Source organism: Haemorhous mexicanus, chromosome 10 (assembly GCF_027477595.1).
Source record: "Haemorhous mexicanus isolate bHaeMex1 chromosome 10, bHaeMex1.pri, whole genome shotgun sequence".
Classification (NCBI taxonomy): Eukaryota; Metazoa; Chordata; class Aves; order Passeriformes; family Fringillidae; genus Haemorhous; species Haemorhous mexicanus.
In genome coordinates this window covers 7,189,636-7,217,621 of record NC_082350.1, presented here as the reverse complement: position 1 = coordinate 7,217,621, position 27,986 = coordinate 7,189,636, and the positions used below count along the sequence as shown (strand labels likewise).

Genomic DNA, 27,986 nt, shown 5'->3' with positions numbered 1-27,986 from the left:
ACACTGCAGCATTCAAAGCACAATGCATCACTTGGATGTAATTCCCCACACTCCCCCACATTTTCCCATGTTTGTTTTACTCACTATCCCGTCAAAAGTTTTGTTCTCTTACCTTTACTACTTCTGGGACCTGCTGAATTGAAGCTGGAACAGAGTCTCTGGAGGCAGCCCCAGCATGGCTTTTTTGCCCTGCAAGCAGGGACTGTGAAGGAGTTGCTAAAGTTTCCTGGAGAATTTGCATCACTTCCCTCTCCTTGGACAAACTTCCCTTGCCAGTCTGGAATTCCACCAGCTCCTGGGCAAAGTCCTCAATGCTTCCCAGGATACGCAGTAGAAGGGCTTTGTCATCATCTTCCATTTTATGACCGTTGGTTTCCATGATTTTTGACAAAGAAGAAGGGGGATCAGCAGGTTTACTTTTGGGTTCCAGAGCCAGAGGTGGAGCCTGCCTACCCTGCTTGCCAGACACCTGCAGTGAGGCAGGTTCGCCCTCCTTCCGAGAAGGTTCCCTCAGAGTACTCTGCATTTTCTGTGAGAAGCTCTCCAAGTCCAGCAGCAGTTTGTCTATCTCCTCCTTGTCCACCCTGCTGCATGTCTGGGCTCCTTTGGAGACAGCAGTTTGGGCACCACCCAACACAGGGTCTGACACTGGTTTTAAAGGAGCAGTTTGCTCGGGAGCATCTCCCACTCTGGCCCGCTCTGCTTTAGCATCAGCAGCAAGGTCTGAACCAGGAGCTCGCTGGTAGCTGTGCTCCAGGCTCTGCCAGCCCCCCTTCTGCTCTGCCTTCTTCTCTGTCCCCACTCTTCTGTCCCCATCAGACTCCTCCTCGATGTACAGCGCCTCGGTGGCAGATGTGCCGTCACAGGGGCTCGGGGCTGGTGACTGAGGTAGAGCATCTTTCACAGCTCTCACGCTGCTCTCTGGAGACACAGCGGGCAGGGAGCTGGAGGTGAAGCTCACAGTACCTGTCTGGATGGACTGGGAGGTGCTCGTCACCTCACCCTGACCTGGTAGAACGAGAGGAACTGTGCTTGAGGATGGCAGCTGAATGATATCTTCATACCTGGGTGGCTGCTCATCACCAAATACCAGGGGAAAGGGAGTTTGCTGCAAGCCATGGAAACAGTTCATCAGCTCTGCCCAGTCACTCGCTTCTCTCTGCCCTGCTGTCTTCAGCTCAAAGGGCAGCTTTTTCAGGTACGAAGAAAATCTTGTCATCAGATTCATGTATATCCTCTCTGAATTAGCCAGGGGATCATTGCTGCTCCCTCCACCAACGTCTGCAGATTTCTTCTTGATGCAGTGCTTAATTATGTCCGTGCACTTTTTCAGATCCTCTGAGCACTTGAGCAAGATGTCCAGGCACACCTTAATATCCCCACCAGAAGAACCATCTAGCTTGTGTTTTTCTAAAATCTGGGTAATGAAGTTTTCTTCAGGGAAGGAATGAGGGCAGAAGGGAACCACAGGATTCATGGTGACTTCTGGAGCATCACTGCTCTCCTGCCATTTCTCCACAGGTGAGGGGCTCTGCAAAAAGCCACACGGAGGGCAGTTCTCATCATTGTTAAAGTGCCCATAAATCAAGTCAAAATCAAAGGATCGTCTGCTGAAAGATTCTGACCGAACTTTCCTTCCCTTTCTGTAGGCCACATGACTGGAAGAGTTTTTGAGCTTTTCAAAGGAGAATTCCTTTATTTTACCACTGGCAAGGTTTATTGCCTCACCAGTAATGTCTTTTAAACTGCTAGAGGCTTGCACTGAAAAGCCTTTCTTGATTCTTGGATTATTTGGGAGGATTTGGTGATAGTCCTCATTTCCAGCCAAGGCAAGACCATTTTCAGGAACAGGAATTTTATGCTCCAGGTTGGCATCCTGGACACTGAGCTCTGCACAGACACTGTGGTGAGCTACTATGCAGGTGAGTCCCTGTCTGAGGAGCTGGCAGGAGCCTGTGCAGTAGTGCACAGTGTGCTGGGAGTGCTGCTCTACCAGCACGCTGCTGTAGCAGTTCACTGAAGTCACCATCAGCCTGTAGCTCGCTGCCATAGCACAGACCACGCTGGGAAGTGAGGCTGCAAAACTCACCATGAACTTCACAGGGAAAAGCTCACTTTTCACAGCCACACCAGATTGGGTGAAAACATTCAAATGTCAATTGGAAACATCCAAACTGTGTGAGGAGCTACTGCCTTGGAAAGCCCTGGAGAAGTCTGGAGTGGTTTCAGCAGTACAGTTACAACAACTAGTGCAGCTTGCATATGGTTTAACTTAAGGCACCTCGATGCTCATATTCCATGCTCAGCAGAGGTGCAGCATGAGCTGCTCCATTTCCAATGGTTCAGGTAGCTTCTCCAGCAGAGGTCATAAAATCCAGTCAGTTTTAAGGCAGAAGTGACAAGTCAGCAATTTTCATTTGACCCTTTGTCTCTCTTTTTGAGTGGGTCAGTAAAAGGTAGATAATCCAGTAGCATGTGCAGAGAAAAAAATCCACAGTGTACTTGGGAGATTCCTCTCTCACACTGGTGACACAGGTCCCTGCAATAGAAATAAAGGTGACAGTCATTATGATTGCCATGTATTGTGCAGCCTTGTCTACTACCAAACGTCTGGCAGCAGACAGAACAAGAAGCACACAGGCCTGCACAGAACAGAGTAGGCTGATAGTCTTCTTTCACTCAGATCTACCATATAAGAGCAGTGCTGAAGAGCTGGCCTATATTTATACACAGGCTGTCTGTGTGCTGCCATTTTAACAGCTCTATTTTAGCCACTCATTAATTTTTTTCAGACTTGCTTTTTTTCCTCCCCTGACCGAGCAAAACATTACCTTTAATTCTAATAGAGCAAAACAGTTTGATCCTGTTGTGAATTTCTGCCTTTTGTTTTTAAAGGCTCTAAAGATAAGGCAAAGGGCAGTAGAGAAAAGCACTTTCAGGATTTCCAAGCTCTCTGGATTATAAAAAGCTGCAAAAAGCCTGCAACAAAGTAGCTGAATGCCTCTAAGAATGCACAGTCTTTAGTAAAGGCCACATTGGCTTCCATTAGCCTTTCACCAAGGTCTCTGGGACCATAGCAATATATTTTAAGGAGGAATAACTGTTGCTCTTACAACCCATAAACAGCAGCATATTTAATGCAGTAAGTCCACTGTTGTAGACATTGAGGACAGTAATATTTGTATAAAGGTTAAGCCTATGAAAACTAGGAATTGGAGTGTTTTACACTTGGCACAGGCATTTCCAGCTGCATTTCCTATCATCATGGTCAGAATTGCACCAGAAAAAACCTCAAAAGCTGTTTAACTTTGTTATGAAAAAAAACAAATCTCAGATTTAAGGGTCTTGAATTTTAGACATTGCCTCATCTTTCTTTAATACATGAACAATCAAATGAAAACACCCCAGTGAAATTCTGAGCACCCTCTATTCCTGTACAAACAGAAATTTATTTAATAAAACATTATTATATCACACAGCTAAGTCACTCCACTGCACGGGTTTATTTTGGTTTCTTCAAAGGCAAATATCCAGCACTGCAAAAGGCCAGGCCTGCACCTGATGGAAGCACTGCCCTCCCCGCAGTTCCATCCCATAACTTAGGCTTAAAGCCTGGACAAACACAGCCCACACAAGGCAAGTCCCCAAAGAGTCTGGTGCTGTTGTAATTACCCACTGGGGAGAGCATAAGTCTAAATGTTCACATTTTACATATTTTAAAGCCTTAATTTAAAATTGAGAAGCACTGATTCAAGAGTGTTCAGTGGAATTTGTGATGTGCCACGTCTGCTCGATGCAGTTATGTGGAGTGGCACAGGTAAAGAACCCTTCCCACGTTGTTCTTTGGATTATATAAGGCACTGAAAAAATTGTTTTCAGGATGAAGAGTTAACTGCCATGCTGGGCTCTGTAACAGGCTGCCACCTGCCCATCCCAGCTGCAGGCCAAGCAGCTCCTCCTGTCCTGGCCTGCCCCCCTCCACACCCACTGGCACTGCCCCAAAGCCCCTCCGGCACGGGAGGGCCCTCCCGAGGGACGAGCAGAGGTATGAGGTGTGCCCCTTCCCCAGGGAACAGCCGTGGTACCAGCTGTGCCCCTTCCCCTGGGAACAGCCGTGGTACCAGCTGTGTCCCTTCCCCTGGGAACAGCCGTGGTACCAGCTGTGCCCCTTCCCCTGGGAACAGCCGTGGTACCAGCTGTGTCCCTTCCCCTGGGAACAGCCGTGGTACCAGCTGTGCCCCTTCCCCTGGGAACAGCCGTGGTACCAGCTGTGCCCCTTCCCCAGGGAACAGCCGTGGTACCAGCTGTGCCCCTTCCCCTGGGAACAGCCGTGGTACCAGCTGTGCCCCTTCCCCTGGGAACAGCCGTGGTACCAGCTGTGCCCCTTCCCCAGGGAACAGCCGTGGTACCAGCTGTGCCCCTTCCCCAGGGAACAGCCGTGGTACAAGGTGTGCCCCTTCCCCAGGGATGAGCCGTGGTACAAGGTGTGCCCCTTGCCCACGGACAAGCACAGGTACCAGGTGCACCCCAGCCACTGCAGTGAGTCAAGGTGCTGGAGGAAGAAGGGCATGCACAGAACCCTTTTCACACCCTGAGGTGCTCACACTATCACTCACAAAGCCAGGGAACAACACTTCACACCCTCCACTCACTCCTCTCAGGCTTCACTGCCTTGTGTGCTAAACCCTCAGCTGAATCAGAGCCACAATTTAACAAGGGCTGTTGGCTCCCCAATGCCATCATGGGCTCTGTTAGGAAACTCATGTTAAGCCTCCAAAAAGTCCACTGATCCATAGACTCCCTTCAACACAACAGGGTAAGAAGTCTGCTGCTTTTCCTTTTCTCAGCCTCCATCAGCTTCAAACAAGCCTTCTGGCATTTCCTGAAATGACTGCTATATAATATTTAGAGAAAGGAGAGGCCTTCAGGACAGCAAGTTTGATGAAGAATTAATATTGCTTCTCAAAAAGCATAGGATGTCCCAAGGGCTCCTTCCTCCCTCCGTGTCATACGCAGCAAGGACAGACTGGTCTTCTCTTAGCAGCAAAGAACAGTTTGGGTTTATACCTAATTTGGGCAATAATTACATCTTGATTAAGTTATTTCTTAATTAGAGTAATAATGTATTACTCACTGTCTCCTCCTCTGTCACTCCAAGGGTAGTTTCCTCCCACCACTGACTAAGCCGGTTTCTCTAATTCTTTAAGTCACCTTCAAGCAATGAAGTTTTTGTGCCTGTAAGGTTATTTCTTCAAGGAAAAGGTCTCCTAGAATCCCAACCTAAATGGACTCTTTTTTTTTTTTTTTGCTCAACCTTGTATTGCCAACTATGCCCAATAACAATTTTAGGTGTTTATGCAATGATTGCTGCACTCTCAAATTCCTTTCCAGTTTGCCTGTATTCCTCTGGTACTAGCACAAACCAACACAATGCAAACACAAATCTGCCTCCTGCCTCTGCTGTCAGCACCTTTTACTGCTGCATCTGAGGAGGAAGTAATCAAACAATCAATACAAAACCCCAATATCCTCTCTCCTACCACATTAACTAATGTCTTTTCAGTAATTATTTACTAATTGCTTTATTATCACTGTCTGCAGAAACATGCTCAAGTTCTTCAAGGCTGGAGCAGCACAAATCCTTACAGATGCAGAACAGAAATTTCTCTCCTTTCCTACTGCCTTGCCCAAGGTAGGACATGCTCAGCTTGCAGCTTTATTTGAATGTGATCCCTTGAGCATGATCCAGCACGCAAACCCAGGCAGGACAAAGCCTGAGAGAGGAGTATCCTTGTTTTCAGATCTGGGAACGTGGCCTCAAGCTGAGCTTCAGTTGTGACTCTTGGTGGGTGACTAAAACCTACTATTTATAAGCAGAATTAAAAGACCAAATGCATCAAGAAACGTTCCTACTTGGCTCTTTCCAGGCTGCAGTTTCATTCCAGTTTGACTCTAGAGCAGCCCCCAGTTCAGAACCACTGCAGAAAGATTCTGTAACTAGGATTGCTGCCACAAAACCAGCCCAGCCCTGGGGACACAGGACTGGCTCCACAACACAAACTGTGAATGAATAGTGCTTCTTGTGTGACTGCAGAATAATGCTTTATGTCTGTCCTATCTCTGCAAGATGACATGAATTACTTTCCAAAGGAAAAAATTATTGCAGATACTAATTGTATAAAAGGTTATTCCACAAGACACACAAGAAATTCTATTCATGCAAAGATTATGCAGAAGTTAAAGAATTCAACAATGACAATCTGTTCAGATTGGGACTGTCAGCCAGCACTTGCAAACTGAAGTCTAGAAAGCTGCAGGACAGGGCTCCAATACCTCTCAAAGTCTCTAATTCACCAAAAGTCTTCTTGAACCCTTATCTGCAGCACTAGCAACAGGAGCTAGAAGCCACCATAACACAGTATTGATTCAGCCAGCCTTCCTGCACCAGGGCACGGCCTGAGCATCACTGTGGAACTGCTCTTTTCTAGTGGAAGGTGTGGTAGGACCAACCCTCCAGAGTTTGGTACTCTTGCAAAAGATAACAAAGACAGAACAACTGGTCTGTCATTTGGACAGTCACCAGTATAGCTTCAGGTTTATCACCATGCCTGTGTAATCAGGTGTCAGGTCCTACCCCCTTAGAAGGGCTTGTGGTACCAAAAAGCAGCATTTAACTGTATCTTCTTATTTAGAAATGATTGGGGTTTGTTTAGAATTTACTGAGCAAAGCAGATTCGGGAGCAAGCTATATGGATTATAGAAGAAAAAAAAGCAGGCAAACAACAAAGTAATGTTTCTTTCCAATAAATTTTTGCAGCAAATCTAGTTCTGATGAATTAAGTGGAAATTTTACAACCAGACACTTAATAAATTATTTTGGATCACAAAGGAACTGATTAACAACTCAGCATCACTCGCATAACTTTTTGCTTCTCAAAAAGGAACAGGAGATTAAAATTAATAACTTTTCTTCCTATACTGGAGTTCAGAAGAAAAAAAATCTGAGTTGTTCCTTTGTCCTGTGTTTCTTATACATTTACAGCTTATAATATTTTTGCGTACTTAATGGCAACAGAACTTTTATGCATGTAGGGCTTAGGTTTGAAGTGCAGCTTTTCAGTCCTCAGGACCAGCAGAAACTTGATGCACGTGCACAATTTCAGGGACAGTAGAAGAAACCACTCAGAATTGCATCTGAACAGTTTGAGCATTACAGGGGCTTATACTGCTGACACTGGCCCTGCAGGCAGAACCTTTAGAATCTTTATTTCTGAAAGGTTTTAGCTACAAGCTATTTCATGTTTTAGAAACTGCAACAAACTGTGATGGCTACAAATCCCAACTTGCCTCATAACCCTGGTTAGAGGGCCTGACCTACTCAAAGTAAGCACTTCTATTTGAACCAGAGGACACTTCCTCATATTCTCAAGTGCTTCAATATTTAATTTATTTAATGACACACGTTCTAGGAAAAGGGTCATCATTTCCCATTGAAGTATGTTCAACACCAGGTTCCACAAACAGCTATCCCACTTTCTTATGCTAAATTAAAAGAGCTTCCAGGAAGACAAATTTCCTCACCTCCAAGTACTAACACAGTATAATCAAATCACCTCTTAGCATTTTCCAGGAGTGCCAGAGTCTGAGAGATATCTTCAGTCATTGCTATAAATCTTTGTCTGAGTTCTGTCTGTAACTTGCTATTGTTCTTACAAAACCATGGCAGAGGTGGAATTCATCTCACCTACAGAGCCATGAAGTGTTTGGTGCTGTCTGTAGGCAATGCAGATAGGGAGGCACCTCAAAAACAAAGATCAGCCCAATTAATTTAACAATCTAGTTTTGAGATGAGCTACATTAAATGAATCCCATCCTTCAGCATTACACAAGAACACATAAAAAACCATTTTTGTCTCTGACAGTGGTTAAATGGCAATGCTCAAGGGGCAGTATTAGAAAGACATGCTGTATTTCCTAGGAGTATTCTCCTGGCCTCCAACTGTTCCCAGTTCATGAGAACTAGGAAGCTGGATGTGGTTTGTGTGTACTTACTAACCTTTGGAGGATTTCTCTCCTGTTTCTCCATTGAGCACCCCTGAATTCAACAGAAATTTTTTTGCATCCTGAGCATCTTTTGACAAGACATTCTACCATCAACCACCCCTTTCAGCCCTGTCACTCACCAGCTTCAGTATGTCAAGATCTTTTACTGAGACACTGCACAAACACTACATCTCCATGCACACTGTCCACAGCATCCCCAAATTTACAGAACTCCATGTCATCCTCTGCCTTCTCTTTGCTTACTCAGCTCTCCTAGTGCAGAAGCCACTTTGCACCTCTAAGCATTCCCAACGCCCCTCTCATAAGCTTTTCTGGTTCAATTACACACTTTAAGACACAGGAACCCAAAGTGGACAGAGCATTCAGGAAAGATGAGAACCACAGGCAGAAATTAATTTTTGAGCTGCCTTTCAAAAATCAGTATTATCCCTACATAGTGTTTTCCCCTTTCCAGCCTCACTGCTTTCAGATAATGTATTCTCAAGTGTCTGCTCTCATAACCACCTGGGTTAGCTCACTCAGTCCTTCTTCCTACTTGTCTTCCAAGAGGAAATAAAGATACTATTGTCCTTTGTAAAATGCTCAGAGACCTACTGAGAGAACACTCTATTCAAGAGGAAGTTGTTCACTTTTAGAGATCAATATTTTCATGTAGCCTCAGAAAAAAGGTTCAGAGATGGGCAGCAATAATGACCCAGAGGTCTTGAACAGCTATTCTGTGAAGAATGATGGAGCAGGACCAGGCACTTCAGGTCAGAAGAGAGGTGATTTCAGAGAAATAGAAATCTCCAAAGTCATGAATGGCATGGAAAGGGCAGATAGGGTCTGACTGCTCACCTACTCCTCAGCACAAGAACCAGCTGGTCAGTGCCCCAACAAACAGGGTAAAACAAGCAGACACATGCAGCAAACCTGGAAAATGTCTCATCAAAGGATGCCACAGACCCAGAAAGGTTCTGGGGAGCCAAGGTGCCACGTCTTTATACCTCCTCTGTCAAAGCCACCACCTTTTTCATGGGTGCCACTTGACATCCTCTAATTCTTGCTGTGCTGGGGTGACAGAATAAACAGGGATATTCCCATGGCTGCAGATTTCTATCCTAATCCTTCCTACTTCCAAACATGTAATTTCCACACTGAGTTCCAGTTTATTTGGTTACTCTTTTTACAAAAGCTCTTCAGTCATGTGTTTTTCTGTAATATTAACTACAACTTTTTGGAGAGGAAAGAAGGTCTGCCCATAACTTTGGGAGGGTATGGTATACATTACACAAAAACACTATGGACTTACACCATGGCATGCTGGTTTGCTCCCTCTTCTTCTTCTAGAGATGTCATTTCTATTTGCCTTTTTTTGTTGTTTTTGACTGCTGCTGAGCGAGTTTCACAGAGCCTTATCTGCATTACTTAAAAGATCTTTCTTGAATGGCACAGATTCTCATGAGCTCATCACTGCACAGGCGCAGGGAGTTGTTTATCCCTTGTGCACATTAGTTTACATCTGCTGGTATCAAGTACCTACAACCAAGTACTGTGAGAACTTTCTGCAACTGCAGCCAGCTTTTGTTTCTGCTACCCTGCTTCTGTGATTTTCAGCATACACTCTCACTTCATTACTCAGCCTCTCTTCCAGGACATTTATAACTTGGTTCAACAACACAAGCCTTAACATGGATCCCCCCAGGAGTGAAGGGTGTTTCTTCCCTAGAAAAGCTGACAGTCCTTCCTAGGCTTTTACCAGGTGTTAATTACTGAGAAAGCTACACTGCTGCTCCATGGCAGCTCATTTCCTTTAAGGAGCATTAACAAAGTCCTTTGTTAATCTCTCTCTGAAAACCCAGACACAGCAGATTATTTGCTTGTTTGTCTCTCATGCCTTCTTGTCCAAGACCATCAAACTTTACCAGCTGTAGCTGGACTCCAGCATTCCTGCAGTGATCCATGGAGGTCACTGCAATGGGAACACTAACCAAGGCAGGCTTCCAAGCAGACATGACCTTGAGCCTCACTGCCCATGGCAGGACCATTAACACTGCTCTGCAGTCACTGTGCATTTGGAGAAGTCAGTTTTTACACTGAGAAATCTGTTTTGCTAGATTTACCCTAAAGAAAAAGAATCCCCCAACACTAACTTAAATACAACTTCTCCACATTTACAGCAGCAACATAAGGCAAGCCCACCACTCAAAAAGATCTGGGCTAGTATCAATAATAATAGTACTCACTGATTTTTAAAAATAAACCTGGGAGTAGACCATAACCTATTGTTTTAAAATATTGTCTTGCAGTTAGTGAATGCAGTATTACTCAGTGTAACTCCTCCAGGTTAAGTGACAGGGTTATCTAATACTCCAGGGCCTCTATCCCCTTCCCAAACAACAGCACAGAGTCCCTGAACACGAGCATACCAGAAACTGCTGGGGAACTCCAGTGCACAGGCCATCACTGTGGTGTCACTGGGGGTGTCAGCTGGGAAGGAGAGGAGTTAACAGTACCAGGAAAGATGTCACCCTTTTCAGCTTTTCTGAAATACCTTTCTTCAACTTTCCGTTTTCTTGGAACTAAAACTGACCAGACAGGAATTTGTGCCCCATGAGACTGGTTTCCAGTTAGACAGATGAGACAGCAAGAGAGTAAAAAAAAAAAAAACAAAAAAACCTCACACGATTTTTCCACGTAACGCCAGCCCGTTACACACAAATACTTTGCCACCTAATTATTGTTCCAGCCCGTGTCTGCGTAGACCCACCAATCTTGCTCACTTAGCAGGACCCAAATACATTCACAAACATGCTGAAGTTTAGCAAGGCACAAGAAAAATTAACGCCTGAGCTCTGACACACTGACAGAAAATAAAGTGACCAACCAGTAAAACACTGGAGGTGAACAAGCTTCAAAAGCCCATAATTAGCAAGGCTCAGGGCAGAGGTCAGAAAGCCTGTTTGATTAAGTAATGTGGCTCCTGGCTGCTTATAACCGTATATGGAAAGAGATAATTTCATATTAGCAAGATAAATTTATTGTCCCTGGAATGTTAATTCAGTATTAGGAGTATCCATTCACTTTACACAAATTAAAGTGATTTCATTTAAGTGTTAAAATAACAAAGGAAGATTTGTGTCCAAGACAGCACTCCCTTGGTCATTAACTTCTGCTGACACTGAGGTTACAATTTACAGATTCCCTGAAACCATTTTTGGAAACTTACTTGGAAGTTAAATTTCTCCTGTAGCAGAGTAGCCATCTGCTAGTGGTCTGCAGAATAAATACACTTTTAATTCAATAACAACTAAAACAAAACAATTGTTTTCATTTATTGCCCATCTATTCAGAGCTCATGCATTTCTCATCTCTTGACATATCCAGCTTCTTCAGGTCTTACATGTATCACAATTAGAGTCACTGAAACCCTCAGGCATTCAAAATTTTGGGTAAAATTCTCTTTGAGGTGATAGCCCATTTCTCCAGGGCAGCCTCAGTTCCCAGCTGGAGAACTGCTATAGCTATTCCATGGGTCAGCAACAAGCACAGTGACACAGAAAAGCTGCAGCTCTGCTGCATTCCCCCCCTCTCCTCTGAGGCACAGCCCCAGGAGCCAGGAGCTGCCATTCCCACCTTCCACAAGCCCATTCCTGCCAGCCTCCATCTCACACTGGGAACAGCAGCAGCTGCCGAAATGCAACAAATTACACCAAAAGGTGCAGCATGTCGTGGCATTCAACAAGTCTGGCACTGCTACAGATTTTTGTGCCTGTGCCTCCGATAAGCCACCCCACAGGCACAGAGCGGTGTGCTCAAAGCAACGCACAGTTCAAGGGAGTATAACTTATCTGTACCTCATCCTCTACCAAGGAAAATTGAAGGTGTTTTAGCCTGACATCCCAGTAAGACTGTGGAAATAATTTCTCTCGTGTCTTTATTAACCCAGGGAGATTTACAAAACAACAATGAAGCAAAGAGAATTTCCATTAACTTCTCTCTTTTCTCTGTGTATTTAAATAGAAGCAGATTTAAAAGAAAAGCAATACACACAGAAAAAAAAAACCAAACAGAAAACCAGATAAATGTAAAGATTACCTCAATTACCTCGCTTTAAGTGGACAGCCGTGTTCACATTTGTGAAGCTGCATATTCATTAAAATGAAGTAATTTTTAACTAGCTTGTGTTTTACATGTGTGACCTCAAGTATTGCCTACAGCACCCTACCCATACACTATTCTGCAGTCAGAATTACTCATTTCTCCATCAGCAGAGTATCTGCATGCTAATCAAATATTGATTAATTAGCATGGCTAATTACCAACATATTTTTCGATAATATTTTCCAGTATTATCCTCATTTTACTCTGCAAAGAGAATACATCTGTTTCTGGTGCTCAAGCCCTGATTTTCCAAAGTATGTGACATTAGGGAGTGTTTCATGTGGCCAAAGCAAAGCACCTGCTTAGTCACAATTGCCTTGGCAGTCCTAGCTCAGAAATTCCACAAACTAGACTCAGGGACATAAGCAGCAGAGGAAATACAACAGTGAATTCTGCTGGAAGAATCCTGTCCCATAACACACATGAAAGCATTTCTTTATGACAGCACTCAGCTAGGTTAATTATGGATGAGAAAATTCCCCTCCTTCTGTAGTTCTACTTTGCTGTCCCATTTCTGACAGAATTGGAGCACAGGATCTAAGCTCTAACTAAACCTTCAGGAGAAAGCCTGGTCTTAGGGAAAGCCTGGTCTTAGGGAAAGCCTGGTCTTAGGGAAAGCCTGGTCTTAGGGAAAGAAGTCAAATCAGTATCGGAAAACATTTACACAAGGAAGGCAAAGCAAGCTGTGTCCTGCACCAGGACATGCCAAGTTCAGAGTTACTTCAAGGCAGGTTTTCTGTGTAATTCAAGGGCAGAGAAGTTCTCTATGGAGAACGGTCCTTACTAAAAACAAAAAACACCAGCCAACACTCACCCCACCCATGAAAAACAGGGAAAACAAATTCCACCATGCAGCATCATATTTATACCTCCAGGGCTACCAGCAATGAGTGTCAGACCGCAGGGCTCCACCACAGAGCTTTCTGAACTGCCTCAGCCACATTATTCATCACCTGCTCCACAGGTTGCAGCTGAAGGAAATGAAATAGATGCTTTACCAGAAAATCTCTGCAGTGTTTGGCAGTCACACATCAGTCAGCTGTAATTTGAGGAGCTTTGCCCACAGCTACCTTTAACATTACACCTCTGTGTAAACTATAACTACAAAATAATATGATGTGACAGTGGTTGCAAAGGGCTAGGTAATGGAAACGGGCCGTGTGCCACCAGGGAACTTCGACTCTTCTCCTTCATTTTCAGGCAAATATAAATCAGCTGCAACTGATACACAGTATTACCCTTTCCGGATATATAAATACTGGGAAAAAACCCAAACAACCCACCACTGTCTCATGCTTCACTTTCTCAGAATCCAGCAGACATTAAACACATTATTTTACATAACAAAGTCTAACAGTACTGACAATCTCCTCAAAGTTCTCACTAAAATAACTTCCCCCTACACAACCTGAGAGAGCAGACCTGCCAAGCCTGAGAGATTGACAAGAAAAATATCAAGAGAGAAGGCGACTTAAAGAAATGGTTATTCAATTTTTGGAAGAGTTATTTCCTGAAGCAGGCATCACGTCATGTGAGCTAAAGCCATAAGACCACCATCAAGAAAAAAGTGCCTTGCCTTGCAGGCAACACTTCACCAGCAAACAGCCTGGGGGACTACCTGCCTCTGGAATCCTTCCCCAGCCTACATTTCTGCAAAGATGGGAGCATAGAGCAGCACACCTCCCAGGGTTTCCCTCCTCAGCAGGAAAAAGAGAGTTAATGTAATTAGTCCCAGGCTTAAAAATATTTACATTACATGAGACCAACGCAGTCTGATGACCTGCAGAGAGAATTACTCCAGCAGGAACACCTCCTTCATAAATCATTCCACTCGTTATTCAAACTCAGTTTCACAAGTTTATGCCCAACTAAATCTCGAATTCATCTGCCCGTGAACCAAGGAGTCTGGTAGCCAAAGCCGTTCCTTTTCTCGCTCATGAAGAAATACATCGGAAAACAAAAAAAATTGAATCCTGCTTTCACCACCACGTATTCATTCACAGCTGCAGTGAAGATAATGGAAGGTCGGCAACCCAGGGTACTGGGGCAAGTGGTCACAGAAAAAGAACAGCCTGAAGACTCCTCACCGGAGTTAACCTCCGGCTCTCAACAGCCAACACCTCCGGGCCAGCCGGGGCTGGGACACGCTGTGCTCAGAACCTGCTACGCCGAAGCCCCTGGGGACAACTCTCCGGGGACAGCGCACAGCCCCGACCCGGGACACCACGGAGCCCCGGGGCTTCAATGCGTCCGGGGCGAGCATCGCCTCCCACGTATGCCCGGCACTGCCGGCCCCCACCGCCCTCAGCACACCCCGCCAGACCCTCCAGGACCGAGCCAGCGCCTACAGCGGGACCCCCGCGCCGGCTCCTCATCCACAGACACAGCCCGGGCCCCCGCCGCCGGGCCCCGCGGGACCGACCCACTACCCCAGACAGGGCGAGCCCCGGCCCCGGGCCCCGCCGCCCGCCCGCACGTACCCGCCGGGGCAGCGCCCCGTCCCGTCCCATGGCCAGCGCCGCTCCCGCCGCCGGGCGCGCTCCGCCGCCCGCCCCGGCCGCCCCTTCCGCACGGCCGGGCCCGCCCAGCGCCGCGGGCCGAGGGGGCGGGCGGCGGAGGCGGGTCCCGCCTCAGAGAGCCCCCGGGCCGCCTCACGGCCCGTCCGCGCCTCGGCCCCGCCTGCGGCTCTCCAATCATTGCGGACGGCGGGTTTTGTTTTTCCCTCAGGAACGCCACCAACGCCCTTACAGAATCACGGAATCGTCAAGATTGGAAGAGACCTCCAAGATCATCCAGTCCGACCATGCACTGCCACTGTAACCCCTAAACCACATCAGCCAGCGCCACATCCAGACGCCTCTTGTACACCTCCACGGACCACGACTCCATCACCTACCTGACAACCTATTCCAGTGCCTGGCCGCTCAAACAGTGAAAATTTTCTTCTAATAGCTAATCTGAATCTCCCCTGTCTTGCCTTAGGGCCATTTCCTCCTGTCGTCTCACTGCAGGCACGGCAGAGAGCGGCCCCACCTCACTACAGCCTCCTGTCAGGGAGTTGTGCAGGGCGATGAGGTGCCCCCCCTGAGCCTTCTCAAAGCTAAACAAACCCAGCTCCCTCAGGTGTTCCTCATGGAGCATGTTTTCTAGACCCTTCCCGAGCATTGCTGCCCTTCTCTGAATATGCTACAGCCCCTCAATATCCTTTTAGAGGCAAAGAGCCCAGAACAGAATGCAGTGTACACCACTCACCAATGCTGAGTACAGGGGAGGAATGACTTCCCTGATCCTACTGGCTACAAAGCTCTTGATACAGGCCAGGATGCCCTCGGCCTTCTTGGCCACACTGGCTCATTTCCAGCTGCTGTCGACCAGCCCCCAAGAGTCCCTCCCTGTTGAGCAGCTCTCAAGCCACCCCTGCCTCAGGCTGGAGCTGCAGGAGGTTGCTGTGATGATGCCAAGTGCAGGATGTGGCACTTGACCTCACTGAACCTCACGCTGCTGTCCTCAGCCCTTTGATCGAGCCTGTCCAGGTCTCTCTGCAGAGCCTTCCTACCCCTGAGCAACACTCTCAACCAGCCTGGTGTCATCTGCAAATTTACTGAGGGTTGCTTCATCTCTTCCTCCAGACAGCTTCCAGCCCTCATTGGCTGGAGGCCATCAGTAGTGCCCTCCAGCAAAGCAGCGTCCTCTGGCAAAAGGTACAAATTAAGAGGGAAAGAGCCCTGTTGATGCAGCTGGAACAGGGAGGCAGCTGCAGTGCCTCAGCCAGGAACAGGCCCTGTGTTGGCAGTTGTGTTGCTGCACTGCAGATCATGTTGCAATCATCAGAAACGATCTAGGGGAGGAGATGCCCAAACACACCTGGGCACAGCTGCAGGTAAGCCATGTGATATTCAGGCCAGCCTCGTGAGGCCTTTTCCTAAGGGAGCTTTAGTCTTGTCTGGTTGCAGCAGCCCCTCCCTTCAGTTGCACACACACACCAACCTGACACCTCACATGGTCTCACAGCTTACAGCAGCAGCTCAAAATCTCAGCTGGAACACATCAGATTTGTCTTTTGCACTCCAGTGTATCTCCCTCTCCTTCACAAACATTGTCTCCCAGCACTTCTCCTTGTACCTCCCTTCTCAGCCATGCTGTCCCTCCCCAAAAGTCAGACAGATACCTCCCTTTTGCTGTTCCTCTTCATTTTAGTAATATGTAAATCATGATAGAAACCTGTTAGTATACTCTAAAAACTAGGAAGCATTTGACAGAAAAGTCTTCAAAAGCTCTTCTCATTCCATTCTGAGAGATGAAGGAAGCAATTGTTATCATCCACAGCTCCTTCCGATGCCTTTCATTCTTCATTTCTCTGCAGAGAAAAACTACTTTCATGGTACTAAACTACCATAGTCAGCTCAGGAAGAAACCATTATTTACTGCTCAGTGCAGGCAAGCAAGATTCAAAAAGGCAACCCAAGCAATCTACTGACCTGAGCTTGCTTGTTGGGACTTTTCCCTCCTTGGCCTCACAGTTCCCTGGCCATTCATGCAGGACTGGACATTCAGGCATGAGACACATGCACAGGCAACTGAGGCAAGAGACTATGACTGCAAAACCCAGTCCAAGGCCAAACATGGGTCATTCATGCGCTGGAAGAGAACTGTGCTTCAGTCATGTGGGTTTTCAAACAGTCTTGAAGGACTGAACAAAATTACAATAACATAGTTAAGCATTAACTTGCTGCCACTTACCCTGTAAACAGCAGCATGGCTGATTCCCTTTGTGCTCTGGAAAGGTCAGAGCAGTTTTGCTCAGTGAACACTGAGTTTATTTACAGATATTGAGATGCATCATGAGTAGTGTACAAGTACTAAAATACTCTGACATAAAAGAAGCTCAACTTTATAGACTCTATTGTGCACCAGTTCACTTGGGATAAGCGACACATCAAGTATAAAAAATGAGCCTGAGCCAACAAACTCAGGAAATACAGTTACACAATCAGCTTACCTTGCCTGTCTGGGGATGAATTTGGGTGGGCAGGCATTTCAGGAATCCCCTTGAGATGGTGTACCCTGGGTAAGGTGGTATCTTCCAGAGATTCATGGACCTCTCTCACCCCTTCCTTTCAGGAAGTCTGAGAGATGGCAGAGAGATTGTTGTTCTCCCCCAGAGAGTTGGAAAGCTTTCCAAGCAGAGGTGCTGGACCAATGAGTTCTTGTACAACTCCAGGTAGGTCTAAGCAAAGTTAGTGAAAGAGCCAAGTGCACCCGAAGTGTGCTTTTTCCTTGGAGACTTGTAGGGTTTGGACACCAGAGGAATTTTCCCCTTCACTTCAGCTGGGCTTGGACGAGCTCCAAAGTACACAGAGTAATGCAACACTGTGAAATTATGAAACATAGGAGACAACAATCATATTTTCTTAGTATCAAAAGAGAGGTCATTATGTAATGCTTGCTACGATGGGGGAACAGGAATGTCTACTTGGTTTCATGATTACAGAGGAAGCAGTAGCAAGTTAATGCTTAACTACGTCTTTGCAATTTGGTTCAATCCCAAGACTTGAAAAACCTCCATACCAGTCTTGAAGTGGAAAGTCTGGAGCGGTTTTTCTACGTGACAATACAAGGCCACCCTACAATCCAATCCACTGCCCTTCCAAGGCAGGAAATCAGTGGTCCCCCAAGAGGAGCCCGTCAGTCCGCGAGGAAAGGGGGAGATACCCGATTTCTCAGCCCGCCTCATACGCCCTTGCCCTGGTCATGTTCCTGTCTCTCCCTGTCTCTGTGTGCTACAAAGTTACAGAAGCCAGGGCTTTGGTTATGCTAGAGGCTGAACTGGCCCGACTCGGTATTTTACCAGCTCAAACTCCAAGTGGAAGCGTGCACAGCCACTGCTCGTGCTGCTCCACCACCACTTTGTGGTCTGTGAGCCACGCGTGAGGAATAAATACAGCTTGTGCTGCTCCCCACTGGGCTGGCTGAGGAGGTGCGGGCCAGTGGGTGCTGTCGTGCTGGGGGAGCCGGACAGCCCTCCTTGTGCAGCCCTCCTTGTGTAGTCCTCCTTATGCAGCCTTCCCTATGCAGCCCGGGTACCCCGCAGGGGCTCCTGCCCCGCTGTACAACCCCCACTTTGGGAGTGTGACAAGCCTTCCTGGCCAGTTACAGACCGCGGTGCTCATCGCTATGCCAGTGCTACTGCCCAGAGTGAAGGTCCCACTGGCCAGCTACAGAACACAGTCAGTCACTACGGTTGCCAAAGACCTCCTAAGATCATGGAGTTCAACCTGTGGCCGATCCCCGCCTTGACAAGCAGATCAGGGAACTTAGTGCCACGTTGCAGTCTTTCCGTAAACACCTCCAGGGATGGGGACTTAACCGCCTCCCTGGGCAGCCCGTTTTCCAGTGTCTAATCACCGTTTACATGAAGGAATTCCTCCTGATGTCCTACCTAAACCTCTCCTGGTGCAGCTTGAGGCCGTATCCCCCTGTCCTGTCCCTTGTTCCCTGGGAGCAGAGCATGACCTCCCTCCGGCTGCATCCTCCTGTCACAGGGAGCTGTGGAGAGCAGGAAGGGCCCCCCGAGCCTCCTTTTTCCCAGGCTGAGCCCCTCCAGCTCCTCCTCTCAGACTGGTGACCTTTTCCCAGCTCCGCTCCCTGCTCTGAACTCGCTCCAGAACACCTGCAGGGACAGTGACTCCACCACCTCCCCGGGCAGCCCATTCCATGCCTGGCCACCCTTCCTGTGAAGAAGGGGCAAGGCTGGAAGGGATCATCTGATGTCACAGGGTCCGACCTCCCTGCTCGGGAGAGGCGGGAGGGGACCACCGGAGGCCATCGAGCCGTGTCCCGCGGAGCAGAGCAGAGCTCTGAGCAGCCCGCGGGCAGCGGCGATGCAGGGGCGGGCTCAGGTCCCCCCGCCCTCGGCCCGTTGTGTCCCCGTGACCCCCGAGCTGCGTCCCACACACGGCGCAGGCGCGGCCGTGACGCAAAGGAGCGCGGGGAGGTGACGCGAAAGGCGCGCGCGGCGCCCGCTCACTGCAGCGGTTGGCGATGAAGGTGGCGGTGGCCGGGTGCTGCCACGGCGCCCTGGACAAAATGTACGAGACGCTGGAGCTGCTGCAGCGGCGCCACAACGTGCGGCCCGACCTGCTGCTCTGCTGCGGGGACTTCCAGGCCGTGCGTAACGAGGCGGACCTGCGGTGCATGGCCGTGCCGGCCAAGTACCGGCACATGCAGACATTCTACCGGTGAGCGCCACCGGCCCTGCCCCGGCCTCCGACCTCGCCCGACCCACGCGGGCTTGGCCGGGTCCAGCAGCTGCCGTGTCTCCGCAGGTACTACTCGGGCGAGAAGAAAGCCCCGGTGCTCACCGTGTTCATCGGCGGCAACCACGAGGCTTCCAACCACCTGCAGGAGCTGCCTTACGGCGGGTGGGTCGCGCCCAACATCTACTACTTGGGTAAGGTCCCTCCGCTTCGGTCCCAGTCCCCCGGCGGTGTCCCCTGCAGCCTCTGCCCTGCCCGGCCCCTCCATGACCGCCCTCCCGTGTCCCGCAGGTTATGCGGGCGTGGTGCGGTTCCGCGGCGTGAGGATCGGCGGCATCTCGGGCATCTTCAAGTCTCACGACTACCGGAAAGGTACCGGGGCAGCGGGGAGGGGAGAGCCGGGGCCACGGCGTGGTGTGAGGGTCTGGGTGAGCTCAGCCCTGAAAGATCTCTTAGCCTGGAAACCACCCTCGGTTCAATACACGGATTTTTCTGGAGTTGGTAGATGAGTCTGTAGCTGCCGGCGATCACAGCAAGGCACCTTCGGAGCGTTTTTGGAACAGTGTTGATTTTTCCATGGCAGTGTCCTTTCAGCTTGCAGTGCAACACTGTTTGCTTTTCCTTGAGTGAGTTAGTTTATAACTGTGGCATTATATAAGTGTATTGTTCTGCTCTAAGGTTTAGGGCCAGTACATGTGGTTCCTCCTGGTTATGTGGGTGGGTATTCAATAATTTTTCCTGGGAAGTGTGTCACAGATGATACCCCATGTCAGTGAATAGAAGATAGTTTATTCTTTCTGATCTCAGCACTTGAAAGAATGGTCCTTGTTCTTACTGTACTGTGCTGTCCTTACTAAGAAACAGCTTCAGAGAAACTTTGTAGGTGGCTCTCAAGCTGCAAAGTACTGAACCAATTTTCTAGAACACTTGATTCTGTCTAATACTTGTCAACACTAATTCAATTTGCTGTCATCAAGGGGGCACTTTATATGCCTGAATATTGCAGGAGGGAGATTAGACAAGACTCTTTAGGCAATAACTAAAAGAGCAGTTCTTCTGTTAATTCTGTAGACTATGTAGGAGCTATGCTAGGCATTCGTGTGTTTTGTCCCAAGGCAAAGTTGGAAACTCATCCCTTATGTCAGAGTACATGTTGGTGCTTCCGGAGCCTGTGGACAGTGACTGGGATGTTTAGGCTGCTCCTGAACCTGTTAAGCTGTAGTTTCATGGTGGGTGGAAGCACTCTGAGCAGTCATGAAAAATCACAGCCTTGTATTGGGTTACTCTAGGTGCCTGTGTAACCCCAAAAAGCTGCTGTGTAGGAGGGAACTAGTGATTCAGGCAACTGTTCTTGTTTCCAACATTTCAGGCCACTTTGAGTGCCCACCATACAACCAGCAGACCATCAGAAGTGCTTACCATGTGAGGAATATTGAAGTCTTCAAACTCAAACAGGTCAGTGAAAAGCCTCTTTTTTTTAAACAAGGGTAATTTTCATTAATTTGGAAGTAGGAAGTTAAAGCTATTCTGGTCACATATGCTGGATATTGAACATGCTTTAACCTGTGTCCTTTAAGGAGGACTATTATGCTTAGCCATTATCCCTTTTAAATAAAGCTTTTAAAATTTTCACAGGGAGGAAGATGCCTTTGATTGTAGGCAGAGGACTTGCTCTCTATCTGTGATTTCCTCTGAGTGCCTGACTTATGGTGATGATATGAACTCTTTTGTAAGGCAGTATAAAGCACAGCTGGCTGCCTCAAGTGATTTCTAAACTCCTTTGTCAATATGTTGTATTTATGCCATGTGCTTTTTGGCCTGACAGCTGAAGCGTCCCATCGATATATTTATGTCACATGACTGGCCAAGGAGCATCTATCACTATGGAAACAAGAAACAGCTCCTCAAAATGAAATCCTTCTTCCGGCAAGAAGTGGAGAGCAACACTTTGGGAAGCCCTGCTGCTTCAGAGCTTCTGCAGCACCTGAAACCCACCTACTGGTTCTCAGCACATCTCCATGTTAAATTTGCAGCTTTCATGCAACACGAGGTAAAGGGGGACAGAAAATAAATGTATGTGTCCTGGTCACACTTTAGAATTCTCATGCAGGTAATCATGTCCAGAAAAGCAATTTAGTGGTTTTAGTTCTTAAAACTCAGTTAAAACCATGAAAGATTAAGTGGTGTTAGGATTGCTGTTTTATGTAAATTAAAGAGATGCTATAAATGAGGGGTGTAAATGACTCTTAATCTTCGTTAAGAACAGCATGAATTAGCTATTGTTCTTGAAACTTGTTTATTTAACTGTATAGAAAAGCACTCTCTTGCTCTGTTGGGGAAGCAGATAACTTCACAATGGGTGAGAAAAAGGAGGCAACTTCAAAAAACCTGGTAAGGGAGTGACTGAAGACAGTGGTTACCTGAGAGTGGCAGGATCCCTGTAGTACATCTTTGCAGGTCTGGTAGCCCAGGTTTAAGCCAAAAAAACGGCCTGTAGTTGAAACAGTTGTTCCTGAAGTGGTGCCATTGCTGTTCCTATTTGCAAGTTATTTATCTGTATAAATGTAACTCCAGACCTTGTAGGATCAACAAGTCTGTTGTCAGTGAAGTTACAGTTTTTCTTTTTGCTCCAAGTCTGAAGGTGCTCAGCTGAAATTAGTGCTGAAAAGTAGCTCTTGCTTTATCTTGCTATTATCTGCATCCTGCTTCCTGCTAGACTCCCAGTGAAATCTGTCATTCTCTTTGTCCCTGCTAATTTTCAATTTCAGAAAGTATTTTTCTGAAGAAATTATACCTTTTAACCTGTCTATACAGCTTGTTTAGAATGGTCAAATTTCACATAAGTGCTAATGATTGTGTTAACACTGTTTGCTTCCTAGACAAACTCCAAAGAAGAGTTACCAAAAGCAACCAAGTTTCTGGCTCTGGATAAATGCTTGCCACACAGGGACTTCCTGCAGGTGATGAACATTTGTAGAAGTTTTTCACTTTATATTTCATTTGTTTGAACTGCTAGTGTTGTTCTTAGGTATAAGATGAAGAATATTGCTAATAAGTGGAAGAATTTTAAGAAACTAGGAATGCTGGGTGTATGGAATGGTCTTTGTAGGATTTTGTCCTGAACTAAGCAGACTGTTGTGTAGGTGCAGTGTTTCCTTAATCCTACCATTTCCATCCAGCTTAAAACAAGTACCTGACTTCAGTGGATGAGTCTAACATAGATTGCTGTGAGAGTGAGCTGCTGACAGTGTGTTTTTCAAATGCACTCAAGTGTTTTACTAGTCTTAGAGTAGCTTTTTTTTTGTCTGTCCTTTGGATGTGTGGTGGGATCCATTTGCCCTAGTAAATACCTTTGAAGGTGGAAGAGAGTATGAGGATGGACCCTATCTGTGCAAAGGGACATGAATGCTAGTCTGGACTTCAAATCCCAGAACAAAACTGATCTGGAATAGTACTACCTCCAGCAGCATGGAGGGTTTAATTACTTTGTGGAGTATTGAAAGTTAGAGTCTGACTAGGGCTTTGACTAACCCACGTGGTTTGATTTGGGTTAATGTCACTGAAGACAAAGTGATCATAAAAGAGCTTAACAATATTTCCTCTTAATTCATAGCTGTGCTAAGAGTGATGTTCATTCAGCAGAATGACTGTTCTTGTCAGTTCTTGGTTTGTATCAACTTAGAAGTGTCTTGGTTTGGAAGAGAGATGTCTGCCAAAGTAGGCGGGAATCTCCCTTGGAATAGAAAATATGGCTTCAAATTATTACAGCTTTTAAATTATGGGGCTTTCAGGCAAAGATATGAAAAAAGCAGTAACAGTTCTTTACTAAAAAAAAAAAAAAAAAAAAGTGTTAAAATGCTGCAGGCACCTTCGGTGCAGTTCCAGTCACAGCCAGCAGGGGCGCTGGTGGCTCCCGGCTGGGCAGGACAGGGGCGATGATTCCCCCCCGCCCGCAGGGGGCGCTGTGGCGCGGGCTCGGCCACCGCTCTGCCCGTGGGTGATGGCGGGAGAGAGGGAAAAGGGGCTTCCCTCTCAACCCCGCAGGGGCAGCTGGGCCGGTGCCCTCCAGAGGAGAAATGGCTGCACCAGGAACCTCGGGGCAGCGGCTGGAATGGCAGAGGCAGCACACCCAGGGTGGCAAACAAAGTATAGCATAAACTCCAGAGCCATGCCAGGGGTGTTGTGGCAAACAGGGGTAGTTGGGTTAAAGTGTAGCAAAAAAAAAAAAGCCTGACCCAACAGCAGAAAATGGCCAGGGCTGTGCAGTGGCAGCTGGGCTCCTGAAGGCAGCTCAGAGACGCTCCCTTGGAGTGAGGAGGAGTTTTCCCCTGAGGCACCCAAGTAGATGATGAGGGTTCTTCCCAGGAGGTTGGGTGTTAACAAGGTCCCAGTCCCATGGCTGCTCTGAGGAGCAGAGGCTCACCCACAGTAAGGAGAACCAGTGAAGGACAGAACTCCGCAGTGGCAGCGAATTCTCCCTGCAGCAGCAGCAGCCTGGCATCCTCTCCCTTGTCCTGGCCACATTTTTTTCTCTTAAGTATCTTTTGTTTTGGTCTCTTAGGCAACAAATGGGAGAAAAAATCTTTAAGAGAAACTAAATTAAAAAAAAGGAAAAAATCCTACCCTCCAACAGAAGGCAGCATCAATTTAGAAGCAGGCAAATTCTATTTCTAAGTTGCATCCTTGTCCAGTTGCTGGCAGTAAGGGAGGAAGTGTGTTCTGCTTTTTAATTGCTGTAAGCTGAAATTTAGAGATTCCTTTTTTACTGTTACTGATTGTCCTCTGTTAGCCCTTCATGGGGGACTGGCTTGAGAGGACTTGTTTGGTTGAGACCACTAGCTCAGTGTACTTTAAACTTCATTAGAACTCTGTACAGTGAAAGTAACATTTGAAACTTTAATCAGACTCTGATGTCAAGAGAAATAACTCACTTCATCTGTATTCTGTGTGTTTGTAAATAGATAATAGATGTGGAGCATGATCCCAATGCAGGCGACTCGCTGGAGTACGATGCCGAGTGGATTGCAATCCTCAAGGCCACCAACAGTCTTGTTAATGTGACCCAGAGCTCCTGGAATATGCCTGAAAATAATGGCCTCCATGCCAAGTAAGTTGTCTGCAAAATAGAAATGTTTGTGTTCCTGCACAGGAAGTAAAGTTATATTGGAGTTGTGTTTCTGTTCTGCAGCCTGTAATGCCTGTAGGACTTGCTAAATGCCTTGGAAAGAAAAGGAGATGTTGACAAAATATGTAGTCTAAAGCATACAACTTCTTTACTGTTCTACCTCGGCAGTTAGTTTTATTTTGCAAACTTAGATACCAGCATTTGAGGGACAGAAACTATACCATAAAAATCAGGCTGGGTTATGGGCATGGGTTGACATAATACACAAATCCTTGGTAGGGAGGAAGATGTCTCAGTACTAACCAAAAGAAAATGAAAATGTTCCTGAAAAAGCACTTGAGGAATAAAAAGTCTGTTGTAAGATGAATTTGTAATCCATCTGTGAAGGTTGCACTCTGGTGGGAACAGGCAGTACCTTTTGACTTGCTGCACTTATTAAAATGTTATGCACTTGTTTAGGTGGGATTACAGTGTGACAGAAGAAGCCATTAAAGAGGTGTTAGAAGAGCTGAACCATGACCTCAAAATTCCTTGCAACTTCACATTGACAGCTGCTTGTTACGATCCCAGCAAGCCCCAAAAGAACATGGAGCCAGTTCATACCATCAATCCACAGACCACTGAGTTCTGTGCCCAGTTTGGCCTCACTGACATCAATGACAGGATCCAGCAGGCTAAAGAAGAAAGCTCAGGACGAGGTGAATATGAAGAAGAGGAGGAAGACGAGATGGACAGTACTGGGTCAGCAGAGGAACCCAGTGAATACAATACAGATAATTCGGGCCTCTCATCCTTTAATCCAGATGAAATAATGCTGGATGAAGAAGGTGGAGATGAAGACTTGAGTACATGTTCTGTAGATCCCTCCCCTGATCACCCTCCTGAGTTCTCTACGAGCTTCTCCGACATCCGGGTCATGCCCGACTCCATGGCCGTGTCGTCTGATGATGCCATGGACTCCAACAACGAGGAGCTGGAGAAGTCTGGGGGGAGCAGGCAGGGGGAGGAAAAGAGCTCCACTGAGAGGTCCTTAAAGCGCATTGGTGGTGATGAGAATGGGAACAGCGGCGTTAAAAAAATCAAGAGAAGGAACCAAGCTATCTATGCTGCAGAGGATGAAGATAAAACAGATTAACAGTTCACAGGGTGTGTAACTAAGTTCTCTCCCAGCCTTTCTGTGGGAAGGTGGTGGGAATTGTACTGGACTACATGTACTTTTAATGTTACATGATCTTAGTCATGTTACTTTCCTAAGCTCAGAGGTTGGATGTACTTCTCACAGGGAAGGCGATTTACACAAAATAGACATCAAAGAAAGAAGCTGAGACTTGTCCAACAAAGTACTCTGTCAAAGGATGTAAAGTTCATATATCCTTGATTTTGTTTCAGTTCTTGGTGTATGGTGTACACTCGATATCTTCAGCTGAACAAGACTCACCATGCTTGTTTAACAAGAACTCTTAAACTGTAGCCTGAGTCCAAGTGAGAGGATGTCTGACTTACAAGACTGAATGATTTTATTTTATTTTATTGCTTTTATCTTGTTTTATACTGAACTATTAATACAAAGTAGCATATGCAATAACCCTGTGAATGGAATTTCAAAATAGAATTCCCATGATAACAAAACAGCAACAGAAGAATGAAGATTTTTGTTTCTGGTGATAGTCGTGCCACAGAAAAACTTTGTGGTCATTAACAAAACAATGTGTATTGTCCAGGATTGGCTTTTAATTACAGTTCTGATAGCAAACCAGTCTCTTGATTTGGAGGATGACGGTTTTATGGGGACCATGAAAGGGTGCATCTCTGTTCTTAAAAACTCTTTTTTGTTCTGTATCTTAAAACTTGAGAACAATGTCTTAAAATGGAAGTACTTAGGAAGGACAGCTTCCTAAATGTGGACAACACCACTGTCTCAACTTTGACTAATTAGGGTTATGTTTTGTGTTCATACAAGGTGGTGGGTGTGTAAGTTGTCTGGGACAGTAACAGCTCCCATTATCATTAGAGTCACTTTTCATTTGTCATTTCAGTAGCTGTAACTTGTTGAACTTTTAAAACTGGATTTGCAATCTTCCAAAGCACTTTTGTAATCTTCAGCTGAGGGAAACAGGCACTGCTGGAATAGAGACCATCTTGGAAGTTTTCTTTTTTCTTTTTTTTTTTTTTTTTTCCTGAATTATTAGTAAATAATAATTTTATCTCCTTTGGCCTAAGAGGCCACGGGGATAAAACTGAGTGAATTCATGAAAATGACAGTGTTTTCAAGCATATGTCATGATACACATTAGCCTTCCTGACAGATGGAATTCTCAGATGGAATTCCTCATGGCCGTGCTGCCCCAAGAGCAGAAGTAGCTCCTGTGCTTTTCGCCCTCCAAGACAGAGGCACTGAGAAGGAGAATCATCCTGACAGGAACAGGGAACTGGATAGGGAGCAGAGAGTGAAATACATCCTTGAGTGTGAGTTGTGTATCAGGGTCAGGAATTAATCTGTCTTTAAATCACTTCCATGGTCTGGAGTTCATCTTGCTTCCTCTCCTGTCAAGCAGTTCAGTACAAAAACCAAACATGTTAAGTATTCAAGGGCTAGAAAAGGGCATCATTAATGCTCTCAACAGTTCAATTAACAGCTCATCTGTCAGAACAGCCACCAAAGAGCTGTGCTGAGGTAAGAGGAGAAACTGGGAGTATGTAAAATGGCTGTGAACTGTCAGGTAAGTTATTGAAGCAGATGAGTTTTTTAGGGTCCTTTGTCTGCAGTGGTAAAATCTTAATCGTACCTGATGATCTGAACACTGTAACGGAAATAAAGTATTTTAAACATAAATTCTGTTACGGACTTGAAAAGCCTCCCAGGGAACCTAAGCATGGCGTTGAGCTCTCAGGGTGTCTGCACAGAAATAGAAAATGTATCTTGCATGTAATAGACTTTTCAGTCTGATTCCTTTTGTTTTTAAAATAAACTTCTCTCCTGTGTTGTCCCATGCCTCCCCCGTTCTGTTAGATGTATTTCTAGAAGTCTGGAGACTTAAACTCAATATGCAATACTGATTTTTGAATCTTTAAAGATTTTTTGTAAAGTATTTCAGTGTCCATTGAGCAGAGTGCAGCTGGTAAATACAGTGAACATAAATGTTTTTTGAGTGTGAATCATGTCTGACCTCTAGAGTTGCTGTGCCCTTTCTTGCAGTTGTTCACACCCTCTGCAGTTTGCGGTGTTCTCCCCTACCTTGCTTTCATCCATTATGGATTTTCCCTGTCGGCAGGATTCTCTGCTGCAAGGAAGATTCAGTAGAAGTGCTGAGCTTTTCTAGTAAAGGCCAAATACTTCATAGAAGAAAACTCTAGGGAATGCTGTTAAATTTAAATTGGCTTTTAAGACCCAGAGTCTC

General features: G+C 46.4%; 2 protein-coding genes across 4 annotated transcripts in view; one reads left to right on the top strand and one right to left on the bottom strand.

Annotated features, from left to right (window-relative positions):
- LOC132331616 (serine/threonine-protein phosphatase 2A regulatory subunit B'' subunit alpha-like) overlaps window positions 1-17,568 on the bottom strand; it is a 52,721-nt gene extending 35,153 nt beyond the window's left edge. Inside the window, exons 1-3 of one of the 3 annotated variants that reach the window (XM_059855148.1) lie at window positions 17,207-17,568; window positions 16,686-16,845; window positions 113-2,539 (exon numbers count right to left, since the gene is read on the bottom strand). In XM_059855148.1, the coding sequence (XP_059711131.1) occupies window positions 113-2,092 (1,980 nt within the window). In that variant the 5' untranslated portion in view covers window positions 2,093-2,539; window positions 16,686-16,845; window positions 17,207-17,568. Of the gene's footprint in view, window positions 1-112; window positions 2,540-14,687; window positions 14,776-16,685; window positions 16,846-17,206 lie in introns of those variants that run through there. The other 2 variants (XM_059855146.1, XM_059855147.1) reach the window with 2 other exon arrangements.
- A 1,635-nt stretch (window positions 17,569-19,203) lies between these two features.
- DBR1 (debranching RNA lariats 1) lies at window positions 19,204-27,580 on the top strand. Its single transcript, XM_059855154.1, has 8 exons — window positions 19,204-19,445; window positions 19,533-19,657; window positions 19,755-19,835; window positions 20,833-20,918; window positions 21,289-21,513; window positions 22,343-22,423; window positions 24,425-24,570; window positions 25,048-27,580. The coding sequence occupies exons 1-8, from the start codon at window positions 19,249-19,251 to the stop codon at window positions 25,721-25,723; spliced, it is 1,617 nt and encodes a 538-aa protein (XP_059711137.1). The 5' UTR covers window positions 19,204-19,248; the 3' UTR covers window positions 25,724-27,580.
- The last annotated feature ends 406 nt before the right edge of the window (window positions 27,581-27,986 follow it).